The 21530-nt window shown below is 31.1% G+C and overlaps 1 protein-coding gene and 2 pseudogenes across 2 annotated transcripts; all 3 read right to left on the bottom strand.

Annotated features, from left to right (window-relative positions):
- Positions 1-582: 582 nt before the first annotated feature.
- LOC126698155 (metal transporter Nramp5-like) lies at positions 583-7825 on the bottom strand (annotated as a pseudogene).
- LOC126698151 (metal transporter Nramp5-like) lies at positions 583-20036 on the bottom strand. Of its 2 annotated transcripts, XM_050395169.1 has the most exons (14): positions 19830-20036; positions 19618-19696; positions 19485-19525; positions 17789-17867; positions 17387-17491; positions 17112-17221; positions 14529-14710; positions 14338-14407; positions 13686-13859; positions 13372-13476; positions 13122-13253; positions 12919-13014; positions 11864-12248; positions 583-783 (listed from the first exon to the last, which is right to left on the bottom strand). In XM_050395169.1, exons 1-13 carry the CDS (start codon positions 19998-20000, stop codon positions 11907-11909), a joined length of 1686 nt encoding a protein of 561 aa, XP_050251126.1. In that variant the 5' UTR covers positions 20001-20036; the 3' UTR covers positions 583-783; positions 11864-11906. The 2 variants fall into 2 exon arrangements, with proteins under 2 accessions (XP_050251126.1, XP_050251125.1); XM_050395168.1 differs by lacking the exons at positions 583-783; positions 11864-12248 and adding an exon at positions 1593-1679 and having other exon boundaries at positions 12837-13014; positions 19830-20026.
- LOC126698150 (metal transporter Nramp5-like) overlaps positions 11662-21530 on the bottom strand; it is an 83658-nt pseudogene continuing 73789 nt past the window's right edge.

Raw genomic sequence — 21530 nt, 5'->3', positions numbered from 1 at the left:
ATACTGTATATATAAGAAGAAATATGCAAATAATTAAAACTCACAGACCAAATGCGTGGAGAATGAATGATTCAGATCAAGTCTTGTGTTTGACACATTCTCCTTAAAGCAAATTTCGCCCCTCACACAATTTGGGGTGCTTTGAGACTCACGAACATCTGTCTCCCAGAATAAAATGATCTACAACATGAAGGGAAGCACACTATATTCGTACTCTGCGAACTACTCTATGTCTCTTTCTCTATCTTTGACTCAAATGAATGGAGAAAATTATTTTCTCTCTGAGAGAGTTTTTTTTTTTTTTTTTTTTTTTTCAAAAAGTTAGTTTTCATTAATGAGGGACTATGAATTTATATACATTAGTAAATAGAGACACACTGCTCAAAATAAAAACTGTTGTGCACAAACTGACTGACTCAAAAAATAAAATTATAAAAATTATTATTTGGACAAGAGGGCCCAGTCCACATATGCCAAAGCCAAACCCAATGTCTGGCCCATGAGCATATAAACTCATATATTATCTCTTTCCTTTTCTATGTGGGACTCAGGATTTTCATCACTTTTAATAACATTTTCAAGTGAACAAAATAAACATCAATTTCTTATTCACTCAATACTATTTTCCAACAAAAGTTTCAACATAAACTTATAATTGAACAATGGAAACTACAATAGATGGTTCAAAATTACATACAATCTCCATAGGAGGAAAGCCTTAGATGAACTCAAAGAAAGCTGAAGTCACATTTAACTTGGAGCTCCCTACCACTAAAGATATACCTTGGCTTGGCTGTTGTTGAATTTGATCTAGAAAAAAAAAAAAAAAAAAACTCTTCACTCTGGTAGTGGGATATCAGCCAAATCCTCTCTGTAAGGAATGTGATCCAACTCGCCCACCTCACAATAATTGCCTAGCCCGTGTTCCATGTTGTTTTGGGCTACTGGGTGGTCATGCTTTATAGGCACAACAAATGTTACAACAGTGTCTTTTCGGATGGTAAGATAGATGATTGCTAAGATGTAGACAAGCATTAAGGGAAACACTAGGAGCCCAACAAACACATTTGCAACATTTGGTAAATTGTTGTGAATTAGCCAATCCACAAAGCCTGTGCTCAGGTAGTAGATGTTGATGCCAATGATTCCGATGCCTAGGATCCATGAGATCACAATAACCTACAAGCATAATTGTCTGATGCTTAGTTAATAAAAGGATGTTTGCCTTACTCTTTCTTTCTTCTTGTCTGTGTGCGTAATAGAAGCAAGAATGTGATTTTTTTTTTTTTAATGCTTTGCTTGCTTTGGCCATCTAATTTGATAAATTATGTTTTTCAATTAAATTCAATCATATGACTGCATTGATCAATAAGTTATATAATTAAATTTAATTGTCGTTAAAAGAAATTCATTATATTTATACTATACTTAGCAATGTAGTTATATGATTGAATTTAATTGACAAATCTAAGATAAAGTATCTAAAAAAACTATATCTAAATTTTATACATATGAATGCATATGTAGTTATATGATTAAATTTAATAAACGAGTCTAAGATAAAAGTATCTAAAAAGACTTTTTTTTTTTTTTTTTTTGTTTTTGCTAAACAAAAATACTATATCTAAATCTTATACATATGAATTGCATTTATGAGCATCATAAATTCAGCCAATCACCTTAATCAAGACCCACTATAATGGTTGTACCTCATTTAAAAGCAAAAATAGAAAAAGAAAAAGAAGTACAAAAAACAACTTACATATATTGAATTCTTGTGTGGTCCCATCTTTGTGGCACTGCTACTAAATTTAAGGAGGGGGATTAGAGCAAATGGAAGCTCAAATGAAAGTATCATCTGCAAAGCAAAACCCATTAAATTTTATCCTATGATTGAATATAGGTATAAACGTTAAAAAAAAAAAAAAAAAAAAAAGATTAAAAAAAGAAGAAGAAGAAGAAGACATAGTTCCCAAGTTACAAACCGATGCGATGATGATAAGTCGGGCTGCACCATTAGATCCTCCAATAATGGAAACAATAAGACTAGGTGTAATGGCAATGCACCTTGTCATTAGGTTTCTAATCCATTTTTTCATCTTAAGATCCAAGAAACCCTATAAAAGCCACACCATCCTTAAATTAATTAAAATTTAATCCCAATTAATTAGGGTAGCTTCACATGATATAAACATTTATGTTTGTGCGTGCATGTTATATATTTAATTTCTAGACCTCCATGATGAATTGCCCTGCATAAGTGCCTGTGATGGTGGAGCTTTGCCCTGAGGCTAGTAATGCAATGGCATAAACGGTTGAGCTTGACCGACCCAATACACTCTACACACAAAAAATCAATAAAATTAAAAAAAAAAAAAAAATTATGTTAGACCTTGTGCATAAACATTTTAAATACATTTAAATTGATAGACTATCATTTGTCTCAAAATCTTAAATTAAAAAAAAAAATTGTTGAATTTAATTATTTAACCATTATTCTTATATAAAATAATTTCATATATATATATATATATACAATTGAACCTTGAGAAGGAAAGAGGCTGAGTTGAGGTTAAGATCACTGCATTGATTTGTAGTCTCATTTGAGATATTATTGGCTGAGCAAACGGTGCCCGATACAGAGACAATTGCAACATTGATTAGAAATGCAACAAACAATGCGAATCCGCTCTCTATTAGGAAATATCGACATGCATCCTGTGATATAACACAACAAGGCAAACACAAGCATTTTGACACATTAGCAACAAGCAATTGTTTTGGAAAATAAAGAAAGCATTTATCTCTCCTATGCAATTTAATAAATTAAACTAGTTTTACCATCTACAATTATGACAATTTCTGGAGTCTGGAGCTCGCTTGTATATAATTTGTTCTTTGATTAAATTAAAAATTATATCTTCTAGTTTTTCTAAAATTTAATTCAATCTTGTTATACTTCTGAAATATTTATACTAGTAAAAAAATTTATACTTTGATTCAATGTAGTCTTTCCATCTAATTCCGTCAGACAGTGTTGTTAGATGTCTTAAAAATGATGTCGTTTTAGAAATTAAAAATACCAAAATTACATTGTTTTGGGACACGTAACTAGCAACCATCTTAATGAAAGGACTACATTGAAAACAAATGGATGTTATAGGAGTGAATTGAATAAATTAGAAGTTGTAATATTAAATTGAATTTTGAATAAAATTAGAAGGAGCAATTTGTAAGCACCAGATTCTTACATTAATGCCATGGACAGAATTTGGTATTTTTCTGGATAGCACAAGAGCCGAGTGGAGAAAGAGATTGTGCCTATTGGTCAAAAGAAATGGAATGCACAATATGGTATAACACAAACTAACGATTACAAGGAAGAAAATAAATAGTTATGAAATAATGAAGGATATTTAATGAAGCAGTAAATTATATACAGCATGACAAGGGCACCCAAAAGTGCTATGGCATCCTCGGTGGCTCCTTGGCCACTGAGCTTGGGTACAAACATTCCCTTTAGCACAGCAACCGCTCGAGATGTTAGTTTTCTAAATTGTTTGAAAACGTGCCTAACTAACTAATTTGAATGGTTGAAGGAAGCTGATTTGCACAATACCTCCGAAGACCAGTATTGTTATCAACAATTCCAGCTTCCTAACCTGCCAACCAGAAATGTTTTAACAAGAATTAAAACTATAGTGGAAAACGGGAAAGAACATGAATTCAATTTTTTAAACTCCAAGGAGTAGCACTACGGTTGAGACCATGACTCTTTGCAAATAAAAATCTTCTATTCCACTCAATGGCAGCTCAAGGCCTAGGCCTAAGGCCCCAATTTTGTAATGGTTTTATTCCATTATAAAAAAAATAACCCGTCCCTTTTTTTTTTTTAAGAGCTCAAAATTATAAAGTAATGTTAGGATATTGCAAATTTTATTGCTTAGAACTTACAAAATGTTGTGTCACAAATTACCAAAAAAAAATCTAGCATTCATTTATAAGGTGGTTAAAACTCATCAATCACATTCATTACTACATCAATTTGTGTGTTGTACGTGGTAAAATCAATAGTATCTTTAGGCTTTAGTAATTTCCAAAATTACCGCATACCTTTGGTAAGATGGTCAATCCACAAGTATCAATGCTTGTGAAGTGTGGGGGATAAGGGTAGGGGTTCAAATCTTCAGGAAAGAGTTTCAAACACATATACACTTAGATTAGACTAAAGTAGAATTTCTATATTTATTTTAAAAAAAGTAATTTCCAAAATTGTATGATAAAATGTAGTTTAAACAATAGAAAAAGGATTGTGCAAGATTTTTCTCACTTCAAAAAACGGTCTAGAAAAATTATTCCAATAAAAACTCAACCCAATTGAAAACTATAAACTTTTTTTGGGGGGGGGGGGGGTGAAGGTAATGTCTTAAGGCTTTAATTTTTGTAAGCTAATATCCTATACAATAGATTGCCAACATTACCCACCTAAGATTATAAAAACAAACAAACAAACATTACCCACATAATCTCTCATATGGCCACATATCAAATAATCTCAATCTCTTTCTTAACACTAAAATCAAAATTTATTATGATGTGTTGCTTATCTATGATAAAGTAAACCTCATTTTTAAAAAGCTATATTTTTTATTAAAAAAAAAAAAAAATTTATGCTTTAACAATGCATCGCCTTATCTAAGATAAATTATCCCAATTATATCAAGTCAACTTTAATTGATAATGTTTCACTTTATACTTTACCAAGCATATATGTCATTTGTTTGATTTTTTTATTTTTTTTTATTTTTTTGGTGCACAGATTATGCATGTAAGAGATTATGCATATATCTGCTTGAAGTCAAGGTGATCTAAGCATTTATTTGTTTCTCATAATTATAAAAACTTGCTTATAACCCTGTACACATGCACAGATACACATAAAAATATATAATAAAATGCATAATATAATTTCTATATATATAATTTAAATACTATTAATAGTCATTCTTATATTTTTTTAACTCTTTAAAAGATTTTGTAAGAATATTATTAGGTATAAAATGTAAATTGTCCATATATATTTTTTAATTATTGTGAAACACTTTTTTTTTATGATTCATTTATTCTAAACTTTTTGATTATTATACTTAATAACTCACTTGGATGAATATTTATGATGTGGTCTCACATTTGATTATAAAATTAAGAAATAAAAATATTTAAAAATAAATCATTTAAGACACATGACGCAAAATTGAAACTTTAATTTGAAGTTTTAATTTGAGTTTCTCTCAACTTCACCTATTAATATATATAAATTTGGTTTGCCAAAACCAAAGAAAAGAATATGCTAAGATTTATATTCTAAAGTGTCACAAAATAAGAAATCATTTTCAACAGATCAATTAGTGTACTAATTTACTTGTTTGACTTAGACAGCAAGAATCACGGAGCAGCAAATTCTAAAGACACAGGGCATTATCCACGCAATAAAAATTAAAAAATATATATATATATATATATATATATTACTTAGTCTTAAACAATGATGCAATCCTCCACACAAAGTGGAAAAAAAATAAAGTAAAACAAACAGTTAAAATGCATACATTATTAATGACTAATTCACATCTTGGTAAATAAATATGCTTCATTCGAGTCAAATAACGTGAAAATTCTTTTGACTAGTAGCATTTGATAGCAATAGAGGCAGTACTATCATTAGGATTAAAAATCAATATCACTGTTAAGGGATTCAAAATTTTAGAGGGGCTTTATGCGTCAATGATTAAATGTTTAAAGGGATAAGAATTGAGTAGAGTGCTTTTGTGCAGTAAACTATATGTTTAATATAGATTCATATCTCAATAAATCTAATGCACAAAAACACTGAACCAAGTCATTTTCCTGTTAAAAGAGGGTTCCAAAAACTATACTACTTGCAAACTATGTAAGAAAGCCTAACTATATGTCACACAACGTACGTAGTTTCTTTCTTTTTTTTTAATTATTTGGGTTGGTGGGGTGAATAGATTTTTTTTTTTCGCTGAATGCCGCAAGTGGACAGTTGTGAATAAAAATATTATACACATTTCTTAAATAATTAAAGGGCCAAAAAAAATGTACGTAGTAGTTGATAGTTGGAAATATTAGACTCAATTAAAAACAAAATAATAATTAATAGCTAGCCAAAAACTTACGTAGATAATTGATAGTTGGCATAAAAATATCACACAAAGTACGTGGATATATAGTTGAGCATAAAAATTAAACACCTAATTAAATTTCTTAATAAATAATGGAGCAGAAAATTTTAAATAGGTAATAAAATAAATTACCCCGTATCTCTGTAGGCCAAGAAGTAAGAGAGTACTTAAACCAGTAATGAGAACTCTAGTCCAAATTGGGATGTGGAACAGTATATTTAGTGCAAAAGCTGTTCCAATCACTGCCACAAATTGGAAAAATTGAAAATTTTTATTCTTCCTTAGTTTGAATATGATCAAGGAGACATGGATGAGAGGATAATTCAAGAATGATGAGGCTAGTGCATGCATCAACATAATATGGTAATGATATCATTTGTCTTTGTAAGTCAATTTTATTGGTTTACCTTCGGGTATGTCAGCAGCTATGACTGCAACCTCTGCTAGCAACCATAGGCAATACTTCACATATTTTGGGTACTCAGCCTTACATAATTCTGAAAGGTGTTTGCCTGTGGCAATACGTAAACAAATACTTATCTTGACTAGTTACTACAAGAAGAATCATTAAAAAATAAAATAAAATAAAGTTACTACTAAAAAAGAAAAAAATTGAGGCCGAAACTATAGTAACGTCTATATTTTGGCCTAGAATTTGTTTGCTCTGCTTCTTACCGGTGCTTACACCAAGATTTGCAGCTAGCGATTGAATTATGAGCGCAAAGATCAACCCAATAAGTATCACCCACAGTAGCTGAAAATAGCAAATAGCACAACCATGCTTAATATTTCTCTCGTAAACCAATTTCTAATTATTTGGGCCATTCATGTTTGATTCAGTTTCACCAAAAAAAAAAAAAAAAAAAGTTTGATTCAGTATATTTTAGGTCCTTAAGTTTTGGGTTATTTACATTTTGATGCTTTACGTTTCAAAATTTTTATTTCGATCCTGTATGTTTGATTCAGATTTTTACATTTTTGTGTACTTTTGTTAAACCTATAATATATCTACACTTTTGTTAAAGGCTGACTTTCTCTCTTCATAAATTTTCGTGAAATAGCTAGTTCCTTCTTTTTTTCTATTTGATTTACCTCAAATCTGTGATTTGCTCCAGCCTGCAGATCAGTTTCCACTGCAACATGGTAAAAATGATATTACTTTGTCAAACACACACACATGCACAGAAACACAGAGATAGGAAGAGACAAAAAGAGACTCACAATTGCCTGGGTCAAGATAAGCTAAGGAGACAAGGAATCCAGGGCCTACGTATGATAAGAACTTTCTCCACCCAGGTTTCTAGAACATCAATCATATATACTCAAATGTTGATTCTAACAAGATAATCTATCCAAACATATAGAACAAAGAAATTTAAATATAGAAAATGCATAGCTAAGAAAGAGAGAAGAAGGTTATATGAGAAGAACCTTAGAGTCCTCATCATGATGATCAAACTGTTTATGATCAGGACTATCAGTGATATTGGGGGGTGGGGTTCCCTATAGATTAGGGGCAGCTATACGATTGCTCCCTCCACCCCATGAAGATGATGGTGGTACAACATCACTTACTTGCTGCAGTTCTTGGCTTCTCATTCTCTCTCTCTCTCTCTCTCGACTTTGATTACCTACTGCATGTGAGAGTTTCAAATGGAGCTCCTTATTTATAGAGCAATTTGGCATGAACCAAGCAATATGTTTGGTATTGAGGACAGCATAGCAGTCACTCTACACTAACTCCAAATTGTCCCCATCCTCATCACCAAATATGGACATGTCACTTTCTACTTTCTTCTTTCTTCTTCTTTTCTTTTCTTTTTCTTCTTCTTTTCTTTTCTTTTTCTCTTTTTTATTTTTATTTTTAATTCTCGGTAGAGAAATAAAATTTTCACTTCCTTTCTTCTTGATGAGGTCTACTATTTAAGAATAAACAAAAGAAAAAAAAAAGATATTCTAAGAATGATGTTTCCACTCCTTGGCTAATATGTTCCTCTTTTGCATTCTATATTTGGAAGAACTCTCTCTGAGTTTTCTTTTCTTTTCTTTTTGGCAAAGAAATACCTAACCCTGTATCATCCATTTGATCAAGACAAATGAACACGTAGATTAGCCCCTTTTTTTTCATAACATGACACGTTTTGCTCATGCCCGGTTATAAATTGTTTCAATGTAACTTGGTTGAGATGGGGTGGGCTTCTCATCACAATTTCTGCCCATTGAATTTCAAAACAAGGGTGTGAAAGAAAGCCCATGAAAAATAGGATCTCCAAAGTTTAACCTTAATTTTTTTTCTTTTTTGTCAAGTGGTAAAAACATTGCACGTTTTTATTTTACAATTTGCATGCTATTGGCGGTGGTGGTTAGTGCCCGTTTGTTTCCACGTTTTGAGCCCAAAAAGGGCTTTTTGAAAAAAGCCAGGCTTAAAATTGCGTTTTGGGCATAGGCCAAAAACATAGACTAAACGCAGAAAATTTATAGACCTCTGAGGGTCCATAAATGAAAACGCGCACTGCGCGTTTGATGGGTTACCGTTGCTGATGATGGAATTACGAAAATACCCATGAAATTAATTAGTTCTCTCAACGCCTAACCTCACGCCTCCCATCTCTTCTCTCTGCTCTGCCCTCTCCGTGAGAAATCAACCCAAAGAACAGAGAAATCATAACCAACCCATACCCATGAGAAATCAACCCAAAGAACACACAGAAAAATCATTACCCAAAACACAAACCACAATCCAAAACTACAGAAATCAAATAGCACAAACCCACGGCCAAACAACCATAAACACGCAGAAAGACAGAAAGAAAGAAGAAGAAGAGGAAGACGAAGAAAGACAAAGCAGAGAGACTTACCACGAGTTTTCTCAAGCTCACTGGCTCTCTCAATTCCACGAGTTTTCTCATGGGTATGGGTTGTTTTGATTTCTCTGTTCTTTGGTTGATTCAAGGAATTGAGAGAGCTGGAGAGCTTCTGGAATCAAGTGGAAAAAAAAGAGAGAAGAAATTGAGAGAGCCGGAGAGCTTCTGGAATCATCAAGTGGAAGTAAAGGAAAAATAAAAGAGGAAAGAATGAAAGAATGAGGAGCTTCTGGAAAGTGGAGCTGTGGAAGTAAAGAAAAAGAAAAAGGAGAGCATGTGGACAAAATAATGTATACGTGTGTGGTGGAAAAAATACAAGAGAAAAAAAAAATGGAAAAGGAAACGTATGGAGGAAAAAAAGGCAAAGAATTAGAAATCATAATTTAAAAATATTACTACAATATTTTCACAATATTTTCACAATAAATTTTAAGTAATTAGCTAATATTGATGAGTAAAAATATAATTTCAGCAATGGGTTCAAATTAGAACTAGTAACAACTTTTCATATAAGATTTTGTTATGATTCTTTTGAAAGTATTGCAAAAAATATTGTGGATGTAACACTTTTTGTTGAAAAATATAATTGTTGAGAATGAATAGAAAAAGAAAAAATAAATATTAAAAAAGAATAAATTTGATTACAAAATAAAAATTAAAAAAGTGGATAGGCAAAAGATAAATGTCACTGTTGATTGTCCAAACAGCACAAAAATTTGTCTAACCTGCTGGAGATGCTCTTATATATACATTGTCCTTTTTGGTAATTTATCCCTCAAACTGCCACTTTTATAAGTGCTAGCCAAACACTCAGCTTTTTCAAAAATCACTTTTTAACAGCTTTTACCAAACACTCAGCTTTTTGAAAATGCACTTTTTCAATTATGTACTTTTTGAAAACTCCACTTTTTCATTATGCACTTTTACAAAAAGCTAAACCAAACTCACCCTTAGTAGTGATGGCAATGATAGCATGAATAATAAACGGTGGTGGTGAAGAGGTGGATGGTAATTGTGGCAATATAGTGGTAGCAACATCGGTGATAATAGTGTAAAATAAATAGGAATGATATTAAAATTATAATATTAGTTAAATTTGCACGCTGAAGAATCCCTCTTATCAAACCAATAAACGAAAAAAAAAAATTATCATAATTTTCTAATTATAATTTGCATTTACCCACTTATCTAAAGGGGGGCGGGGAAATATAATTTTTCTTGGGCTTATTTTCTAAAATCTTAAATATATACCTATTATTTAATGTTAAAAAAAATATATCTTAAATATATACCTATTATTTAATGTTAAAAAAATATATCTTAAATATATACCTATTATTTAATGTTAAAAAAAATATATCTTAAATATATACCTATTATTTAATGTTTAAAAAAAAATTTGGGGGCACCACAGCCCCCCTCAGCCTGTACGTGGTTCCGTCGACCTCCACATGTGAACTCATTTTGCTTCAATAGCTTCTCAGGGACCTTTGCATCAACCATAATGGCCATATGAGACTTTATTGTGACAACAAAGTAGTACTGCATATTCTTGTTAATCTCATCATCATCCGCTAGGAAACCGAACATATTGAACCGGATTGCCACCTTATTTATGAAAAGATTGAAGCTAGATTAATATGAACTTCTCATATTGCTGGCTTTTGCACTAAGCCTCTTGGCAAAGATCAATTTTGTCACCTCAATTACAAGTTTGACATTCATGCTCCAACTTGAGGAGAGGGTTGGGAGACAGAATATTCGGATCAGTATTGGGATTTCACCAACTAACAAACCAAATATTTCCTTTCTTAATTTTGTTGATTGACTTGTTGATGAGACCAAATAGCTATTATGAAAAGTCGAATTTCATTAAAGGCAAACTAAAAAGTGTTGGATATATTTCAACAATTTACTTTTGTGATAAAGCAAAAGGAACAACATATAGATCTAAATATAAGAAATGACACAAATAAATATGATAAACAAAAACAATAAATAGATACTGTATATATAAGAAGAAATATGCAAATAATTAAAAACTCATAGACCAAATGCGTGAAGGATGAATAATTTAGATCAAGTCTTGTGTTTGACACAATCTCCTTAAAGCAGATTCCGCCCTTCACACAATCTGTGGTGCTTTGAGACTCACAGACATCTGCCTCCTAGGATAAAATGATCTACAGCATGAAGAAGAAGCACACTAGGTTCGTGCTCTGCGAACTACTCTATGTTTCTTTCTCTCTCTTTGACTCAAATGAATGCAGAAAATTATTATCTCTCTAAGAGAGTTTTTTTTTTTTTTTTTTTTTAATTTTTTATAGAAAGCTAGTTTTCATGAATAAGGGACAATGAATTTTTATACGTTAGTGAACAGACACACTGTTCAAAATAAAAACTGTTGTGCACAAACAGACTGGCTCAAAAAATAAAATAATAAAAATTATTATTTGAACAAGAAGGCCTAGTCCACATATGCCAAAGCCCAACCCAATGTCCTGCCCATGAGTATATAAACTCATATATTAGTTCTTTCCTTTTCTATGTGGGACTTAGGATTTTCATCACTTTTTAATAACATTTTCAAGTGAACAAATTAAACATCAATTTCTTATTCACTCAATACTATTTTTCCAACAAAAGGTTTAACATAAACTTATAATTAAACAATGGGAACTACAATAGATGGTTCGAAATTACATACAATTTCCATAGGATGAAAGCCTTAGATGAACTCAAAGAAAGTTGAAGTCACATTTAACTTGGAGCTCCCTACCACTAACGATATACCTTGGCTTGGCTATTGTTGCATTTGATCTAGAAAAAAAACCCTTCACTCTGGTAGTGGGATATCAGCCAAATCCTCTCTGTAAGGAATGTGATCCAACTCGCCCACCTCACAAGAATTGCCTAGCCCATGTTCCATGTTGTTTTGGGCTACTGGGTGGTCATGCTTTACAGGCTCAACAAATGTTACAACAGTGTCTTTTCGGATGGTAAGATAGATGATTGCTAAGATGTAGACAAGCATTAAGGGAAACACTAGGAGCCCAACGAACACATTTGCAACCTTTGGTAAATTGTTGTGAATTAGCCAATCCACAAAGCCTGTGCTCAGGTAGTAGATGTTGATGCTAATGATTCCAATGCCTAGGATCCACGAGATCACAATAACCTACAAGCATAATTGTCCGATGCTTAGTTAATAAAAGGATGTTTGCCTTACTCTTTCTTTCTTGTGTGTGTGTGATAGAAACAAAAATGTGGTGGGATTTTTTTTTTTTTTTTTTTTTAACACTTTGCTTGCTTTGGCCATCTAATTTGATACCTGTAAACTTAAAATGGTTATCTAGGTGTTATAAATTATGTTTTTCAATTAAGTTCAATCATGTGCAAATTATGTTTTTCAATTAAATTCAATCATGTGACTGCATTGATCAATAAGTTATATAATTAAATTTAATTGTCGTTAAAAGAAATTCATTATATTTATGCTATACTTAACAATGTAGTTATATGATTGAATTTAATTGACAACTCTAAGATAAAGTATCTAAAAAAACTATATCTAAATTTTATACATATGAATGCATATGTAGTTATATGATTGAATTTAATAGACGAGACTAAAATAAAATTATCTAAAAAGACTATATATATATATATATATATTTTTTTTTTTTTTTTTGCTAAACAAAAATACTACATCTAAATCTTATACATATGAATTGCATTTATGAGCATTATAAATTCAGCCTATCACCTTAATCAAGGCCCACTATAATGGTTGTACCTCATTTAAAAGCAAAAGTAGAAAAAGAAAAAGAAGTACAAAAACAACTTACATATATTGAATTCTTGTGTGGTCCCATCTTTGTGGCACTGCTACTGAATTTAAGGAGGGGTATTAGAGCAAATGGAAGCTCAAATGAAAGTATCATCTGCAAAGCAAAACTCATTAAATTTTTATCCTACGTTTGAATATAGGTATAAACGTTAAAAAAAAGATTAAAAAAAGAAAAGAAGACATAGTTCACAAGTTACAAACCGATGCGATGATGATAAGTCGGGATGCACCATTAGATCCTCCAATAATGGAGACAATAAGACTAGGTGTAATGGCAATGCACCTTGTCATCAGGTTTCTAATCCATTTTTTCATCTTAAGATCCAAGAAACCCTATAAAAGCCACACCATCCTTAAATTAATTAAAATTTAATCCCAATTAATTAGGGTAGCTTCACATGATATAAACATATATATTTGTGCGTGCATGTTATATATTTAATTTCAAGACCTGCATGATGAATTGCCCTGCATAAGTGCCTGTGATGGTGGAGCTTTGCCCTGAGGCTAGTAATGCAATGGCATAAATGGTTGAGCTTGACCGACCCAATACACTCTACCCACATAAATCAATAAAATTATAAAATAATAATAATAATAATAATAATGTTAGACCTTGTGCATAAACATTCTAAATGCATTTAAATTGATAGACTATCATTTGTCCCAAAATCTTAAATAAAAAAAAAAATATAGTTGAATTGAATTATTTAACCATTATTCTAATGTAAAAATAATTTCATATATATATATATACAATTGAACCTTGAGAAGGAAAGAGGCTGAGTTGAGGTTAAGATCATTGCATTGATTTGCAATCTCATTTGAGATATTATTGGCTGAGCAAACGGTGCCCGATACAGAGACAATTGCAACATTGATTAGGAATGCAACAAACAACGCAAATCCACTCTCTATTAGGAAATATCTACATGCATCCTGTGATATAACACGACAAGGCAAACACAAGCATTTTGACACATTAGCGAAAAGCAATTGTTTTGGAAAATAAAGAAAGCATTTATCTCTCCTATGCAATTTAATAAATTAAACTAGTTGTACCATCTACAATTATGATAATTACATCTTCTAATTTTTCTAAAATTCAATTCCATCTTGTTACTTCTGAAATATTCATACTAGTAAAAAAATTTATACTTTGATTCAATGTAGTCTTTCCATCTAATTCCGTCAGACAATGTTGTTAGATGTCTTAAAAATGATGTCGTTTTAGAAATTAAAAAAATACCAAAATTACATTGTTTTGGGACACGTAACTAACAACCATCTTAATGAAAGGACTACATTGAAAACAAATGGATGTTATAGGAGTGAATTGAATAAATCAGAAGTTATAATACTAAATTGAATTTTGAATAAAATTAAAAGGGGCAATTTGTAAGCACCAGATTCTTACATTAATGCCATGGACAGAATTTGGTATTTTTCTGGATAGCACAAGAGCCGAGTGGAGAAAGAGATTGTGCCTATTGGTCAAAAGAAATGGAATGCACAATATGGTATAACACAAATGAACGATTAGAAAAGAAAAAAAATAAATAGTTATGAAATAATGAAGGATATTTAATTAAGCAGTAAATTACATACGGCATGACAAGGGCACCCAAAAGTGCTATGGCATCCCCGGTGGCTCCTTGGCCACTGAGCTTGGGTATAAACATTCCCTTTAGCACAGCAACCGCTGGAGGCTTTACATAGCCCATCTCTCCAAAGAAACATCCAGCCATTACGAAGACTAGTATTGTTATCAGCAATTCCAGCTTCCTAAACTGCGAACCAGAAATGTTTTAACAAGAATTATAACTATAGTGGAAAACGGGAAAGAACATGAATTCAGTTTTTTGAACTCCAAGGAGTAGCACTACGGTTGAGACCATGACTCTTTGCAAATAAAAAAACTTCTATTCCACTCAATGGCAGCTCAAGGCCTTGACCTAAGGCCGAATTTTGTAATGGTTTTATTCCATTATAAAAAAATGATCCATCCCTTTTTTTTTTAAGCCCAAAATTATAAAGTAATGTTAGGATATTGCAAATTTTACTGCTTAGAACTTACAAATTGCTATGTCACTAATTACAAAAAAAAAAAAAAAAAAAAAAAAAAAAAGCTAGCATTCATTTATAAGGTGGTTAAAACTTATCAATCACATTCATTACTACATCAATTTGTGTGCTATACATGGTAAAATCAATAATATCTTTAGGCTTTAGTAATTTTCAAAATTACCACATACCCTTAGTGCAATAGTCACTCTACAAGTATAAGTGATTGTGGAGTGTTGGGGGGAGGGGGGGGGGGGTAAGGTCTTTAAGAAGAAACTTCACATACATATATACTTATATTAAGTTAGCGTAGAATTTCTATCTTGTATAAAATAAATAAAAAAGTAATTTCCAAAATTGTATGATAATAAGTAGTTTAAGCAATAGAAAAAAGATTGTGCAAGGTTTTTCTCACTTCAAAAAAAAGGTCTAGAAAAATTATACCAATAGTTTTTTTTTTTTTTGGGGGGGGGGGGGGGTGTTGGGGAGGTAATGTTTTAAGGCTTTAAATTTTGTAAGCTAATATCCTATACAATAGATTGCCAACATTACCCACCTAAGATTATAAAAACAAACAAACATTACCCACCTAATCTCTCATATGGCCACACATCAAATAATCTCAATCTCTTTCTTAACACCAAAATAAAAATTTAATATGATGCATTGCTTTATATATGATAAAGTAAACCTCATCTTTTAAAAAGCTATATTTTTATTTTTATTTAAAATTTTATACTTTAACAATGCATCGCCTTATATAAGATAAATTATCCTAGTTATATCAAGTCAACTTTGATTCATAATCTTTCACTTTATACTTTACCAAGCATATATGTCATTTGTTTGATTTTATTATTATTATTATTTATTTTTTTGGCGCAGAATTCTCCCTGTCATAATGTGAGAGCTCCACATATCTCAAAGACTCATGTAAGAGATTATGCATGTAGGAAATTAAGCATCTATTTGTTTCTCATAATTATAAAAATTTGGTTTGCCAAAAACAAAGAAAAGAATATGCTAAGATTTATATTCTAACGTGTTACAAAATAAGAAATCGTTTTCAACAGATCAATTAGTGTACTAATTTACTTGTTTGACTTAGACAGCAAGAATCATGGAGCAGCAAATTCTAAAGACACAGGGCATTATCCACGCAATAAAAAATTTAAATAAATAAATAAATAATTAAAGTCTTAAACAATGATGCAATCCTCCGCACAAAGTGGGAAAAAAAAAAACAGAGTAAAAACTAAAGTCAAAGAAACAGTTAAAATGCATACATTATTAATGACTAATTCACAACTTGGTAAATAAATATGCTTCATTCGAGTCAAATAACGTGAAAATTCTTTTGACTAGTAGTACTTGATACTTGATAGCAACAGAGGGAGTACTATCTTAGGATTAAAAATCAATATCACTGTGAAGGGATTCAAAATTTTAGAAGGGCTTTATGCATCAATGATTAAATGTTTAAAGGGATAAGAATTGGGTATAGACTATAGTACCTTTGTGCAGTAAACTAGTTGTGATATACACGTAACAAATGTTTGATAGAGATCCATATCTCAATAAATCTAATGCACAGAAACATTGGACTAGGTCATTTTCCTGTTAAAAGAGGGTTCCAAAAGCTAAAGACAGAGTCAATAGTCCCCCCAACTTAGCCATTGTATCCGTGCATAAACAAACTGTACTATTTGCAAACTATGTAATAAAACCTAACTATATGTCACACAACGTACCTAGATTCTTTTTTTTTTTTTTTTTAATTATTTGGGTCGGTGGAGCAAGTAGATTTTTTATTTTTTTATTTTTTTCTGAATACCGTAAGTGGACAGTTGTGAATAAAAATATTATACACATTTCTTAAAAAATTAAAGGGCCAAAAAAACGTACGTAGTAGTTGATAGTCAGCCATAAAAATATTAGACTCAATTAAAAATAAAATAATAATTAACAGCTAGCCAAAAACGTACGTAGATAATTGATAGTTGGCATAAAAATATCACACAAAGTACGTGGATATATAGTTGAGCATAAAAATTATACACCAAATTAAATTTCTTAACAAATAATTAATGGAGCAGAAAATTTTAAATAGGTAATAAAATAAATTACCCCGTATTTCTGTAGGCCAAGAAGTAAGAGAGTACTTAAACCAGTGATGAGAACTCCAATCCAAATTGGGATGTGGAACAGTATATTTAGCGCAAAGGCTGTTCCAATCACTGCCACAAAATGAAAAAATTGAAAATTTTTATTCTTCCTTAATTTGAATATGATCAAGGAGACATGGATGAGAGGATAATTCAAGAATGATGAGGCTAGTGCATGCATCAACATAATATGGTAATGATATCATTTGTCTTTGTAAGTCAATTTTATTGTTTTACCTTCGGGTATGTCAGCAGCTATGACTGCAACCTCTGCTAGCAACCATAGGCAATACTTCACATATTTTGGGTACTCAGCCTTACATAATTCTGAAAGGTGTTTGCCTGTGGCAATATCTCAACAAATACTTATCTTGATTAGTTAATACAAGAAGAATCATAAAAAAATAAAAAATAAAAAAGTTACTACTAAAGAAGAAGAAAAGTCAGCAGTACACAAAAGGAAAGAATAACATAGCAACAAATCTAAGTTTCCAGATTTGTTGCTATGTTATTCTTTCCTTTTATGTACTGCTGACTTTTCTTCTTTATCTACAAGAAGAAAAAAAAAAAAGAAATTTGAGGCCGAAACTATAGTAACGTCTATATTTTGGCCTAGAATTTGTTTGCTCTGCATCTTACCGGTGCTTACACCAAGATTTGCAGCTAGCGATTGAATTATGAGCGCAAAGATCAACCCAATAAGTATCACCCACAGTAGCTGAAAGTAGCAAATAGGACAACCATGCTTAATATTTCTCTCGTAAACCAATTTCTAATTATTTGGGCCATTCATGTTTGATTCAGTTTCTCCCAAAAAAAATTTTTTTTGTTTGATTCAGTATATTTTAGGTCCTCAAGTTTTGGGTTACTTACAGTTTGATCCTTTATGCATGTTTGATTCGGTTTTTTACTTGCCCCTTTACTTCTCAAAATTTTCAACCAAAAAAAAAAAAAAAACCCTAAAGAGGCCATACGAAAATTGAATACAATATATAAGAAATGTCAAAGTGAAATATTTAAAACTAAAATGACCAAAATGAAAATAACTACAAACTTTAAAAGTCAAAAAGTATTCTTTATTCTCTAAAAGAAAATGAATACTCTTTATTAACTTTTCATTGCAACAAAACTTCGAATTTTTATAAGCGTAAAGTTAACCAATACTCTAAGACAATGGTTTAAGAACTATTTTTAAAAACATTTTATTAAGAGAATGATAAAACAATAAATATTGTTGAAAGTTTTTTATATTTTTCATGAAAGTGATGTCAAAACTTTCCTATTATGATTTATTAACAATTGCCTTAAATGCATCCATTAATATGACCATTTTTATAATTAAAACTTCTATAACGAGTAAAAGTAATCTCTTAAGAAATGTTTCAAAATAAACCTATAATATATCCAGGGCCGGCTCAAGGCCTAGGCAAGTTAGGCCTAGGCCTAAGGCCCCACCAAAAAATAAAATTTTTCTTAGGAAAAAAGATCCCACTTTTCATAGTTAAAGGCCCAAATTTTTATAAAATTATATATATTTTCTAAAGGTTGTACATTTTTTTTTATTAGTGATGTACAAATTTTACTATTGGCTTACAAATTATCATGTTATTAATCACAAAAAACGTGATATAAACACTCATTAGTTAAATTGATGAAGTTATCAATGAGAGACAATATCACATTATATTTTGAACATTTTATAGTGCTTTTAATTAGCGCATTTTTCTTTTTCATTTCTATTAAGACTCTCAAAGTAAAAGACCAATAGAACCTTAACTCAATCGAAACCCTAAAATATTTCAAAAAGATGTTGCAAATGTGTTTAATCATCAATTATAGATTAATCTCCCCTAATAGTTTGAACTTTGATTTTTGTAAACTAATATCCTACAAAACCATACACCAAATAATATCTATCTCTCTCTCTCTTAAAATCAAAACATAAAATTAAAAATTAGATTACAACTTTATTTAACTATGCATCGTCTTATATCCAAAATAAAGTATATTTTTCAATCGCAATATATTTTTATTCCTTTTTATTAATATTTATAATTCAACTATGATATTCAATTCTCTATATGAAATTAACATTAGTTTAGTTGGTATTATTTATGTATTTAATGTATTAAATTAACCTTAATTTGATTAGTATTAAATAATTTTGTTTAATTAATATTTACATATTAAAGGCCCCGCATAAATTTTTTGCCTTAGGCTCCAAATTATGTTGGGCCGTCCCTGAATATATCTACACTTTTGTTAAAGGCCGACTTTCTCTCTTCATAATTTTTCGTGAAATAGCTAATTCCATCTTTTTTTCTATTTGATTTACCTCAAATCTGTGATTTGCTCCAGCCTGCAGATCAGTTTCCACTGCAACATGGTAAAAATGATATTGCTTTGTCAAACACCCACACATGCACATAAACACATAGAGACAGAGGGAGAAACAAAAAGAGACTCACAATTGCCTGGGTCAAGATAAGCTAAGGAGACAAGAAATCCAGGGCCTACATATGATAAGAACTTTCTCCATCCAGGTTTCTAGAACATCAATCATATATAATCAAATGTTGATTCTAACAAGATAATCTATCCAAACATATAGAACAAAGAAATTTAAAGATAGAAAATGCATAGCTAAGAAAGAAAGAAAAGAGGATTATATGAGAAAAACCTTAGAGTCCTCATCATGATGATCGAACTGTTTATGATCAAGACTATCAGTGATTTTGGGGGGTGGGGTTCCCTCTAGATTAAGGGCAGCTATACGATTGCTCCCTCCACCCCATGACGATGATGATGGTACAACATCAATTACTTGCTGCTGTTGTTCTTGGCTTCTCATTCTTTTTATCTCTCTTTTATTCTCTCTCTCTCTCTCGACTTTGATTACCTACTGCATGTGAATGTTTCAAAATGGAGCTCCTTTATTTATAGTGCAATGTGGCCTGGGCCAAGCATCTAGCAACATGTTTGGTATTAAGGACAGCATAGCAGTCACTGTACACTAACTCCAAAATGTCTCCATCTTCATCGCCAAATATATATATATATATATAGACATGTCACTTTCTACTATCTTCTTTCTTCTTCTTTTATTTTAATTTATTTTTAATTCTTGGTAGAGAAATAAACTTTTCACTTCTTTTCTTCTTGAAGAGGTCTACTATTTAAGAGAATAGCCCAAACAAAAAGATATTCTAAGGACGATGTTTGAATGTTAATTTCCACTCCTTGGCTAATATGTTCCTCTTTTGCATTCTATATTTGGAAGAGCTCTCTCTGACATTTCTTTTCTTTTTGGCAAAGAAATACCTAACCTTGTAGCGCCGTCTCGCGTCGGCATCGGCGTGGCGTGGGTACTGCTGTAGCGCCATCTCTATCTCTCTGTCTCGCCTCTCTTCTCTCTGTTTCCTTTCTTTTTATTTTTCCTCCGTCTTTCACTTTCTCCGTTAGGTTTACTGCTGAGTTTCTTTTTTTTTTTTTTCTTTACATGGGTCATGGGCTGGCCGGCTGGGCTTGGAATTCAGGATTTTTGGGAGGGGCCTGAGCTAAAAACTACTGGGGTCATATAGTAAGCCTATATATATATATATATATATTTTTTTTTTTTTTTTTGGGCCCAGGGAAGGCCCGGGTCCCCTTCGGCCCCTAAGACAATGGTTTCAAGCACCAAATTTCTCAATTAACTTTGACCTTGCATTCCAATTACATTTGGACCCAGGTTTTGAATTTTGTTTAAGAGGCCATTCCAGATTGACTACTAGAACCAAATATTTCAATATCGGTGCACCATTTCGAGATTACACACTGGATATATATATTACTCATTTCTATTATAAGTTAGATGATTTATATTAATTGATCTAATTTGATGTTTTTAAATAATTCTTTATAAAGAGTGATGAGATTAGTTACATAAAAAATTAGGCTAAAATGCAAATTGCACCTTCTAATTTTAACTAAAATTCATTAAATCCTCTTAGTTTACTTTCATTTAATTGAGCCCTCTAAGTTTTAAATTTATTTAACTTAGTCTTTTTGTCTAATTTCGTTAAAAATTGTTATTAAAAAATATTTTTCTCACGTGAAAAAATTCTATAAAATTAATAAAAATATTTTATGGATATTTTATGTGATTTTTTTTTTCTATTAGTTAATTGCATACTAAACGACAAATTTTTAATAAGATTGGATGAAAATGCTTGAATTTAGTAAGGTTAAAAGAATAAAATATATTTCAGTCAAACTTAAAAAGTCCAATTTACATTTCAGCCTAAAAAAATATATTCAAATATGGTATTTTTTAAAATAAAAAGTATACAAGAAAGTTACCAAAGAGTACGAAGCCTCCAAGAAGTTTCATCTTTACTTT

This window comes from Quercus robur, chromosome 9 (genome assembly GCF_932294415.1).
Source record: "Quercus robur chromosome 9, dhQueRobu3.1, whole genome shotgun sequence".
In the NCBI taxonomy this organism is placed as follows: Eukaryota; Viridiplantae; Streptophyta; class Magnoliopsida; order Fagales; family Fagaceae; genus Quercus; species Quercus robur.
Note: the sequence above shows the minus strand (reverse complement) of the source record. Positions and strands in the feature narration are given on the sequence as shown.

Coding starts and splice junctions, on each gene's coding strand:
- LOC126698151 (XM_050395169.1), bottom strand. CDS start 20,000: ATGAGAAGCCAAGAACAACAGCAGCAAGTAATTGATGTTGTACCATCA. Junction 13,477..13,685: donor CAGCCTCTTTCCTTCTCAAG/GTTCAATTGTAT, acceptor TTATGTGGGTAG/AGTGTATTGGGTCGGTCAAG. Junction 12,249..12,918: donor CACACAAGAATTCAATATAT/GTAAGTTGTTTT, acceptor TTATGCTTGTAG/GTTATTGTGATCTCGTGGAT.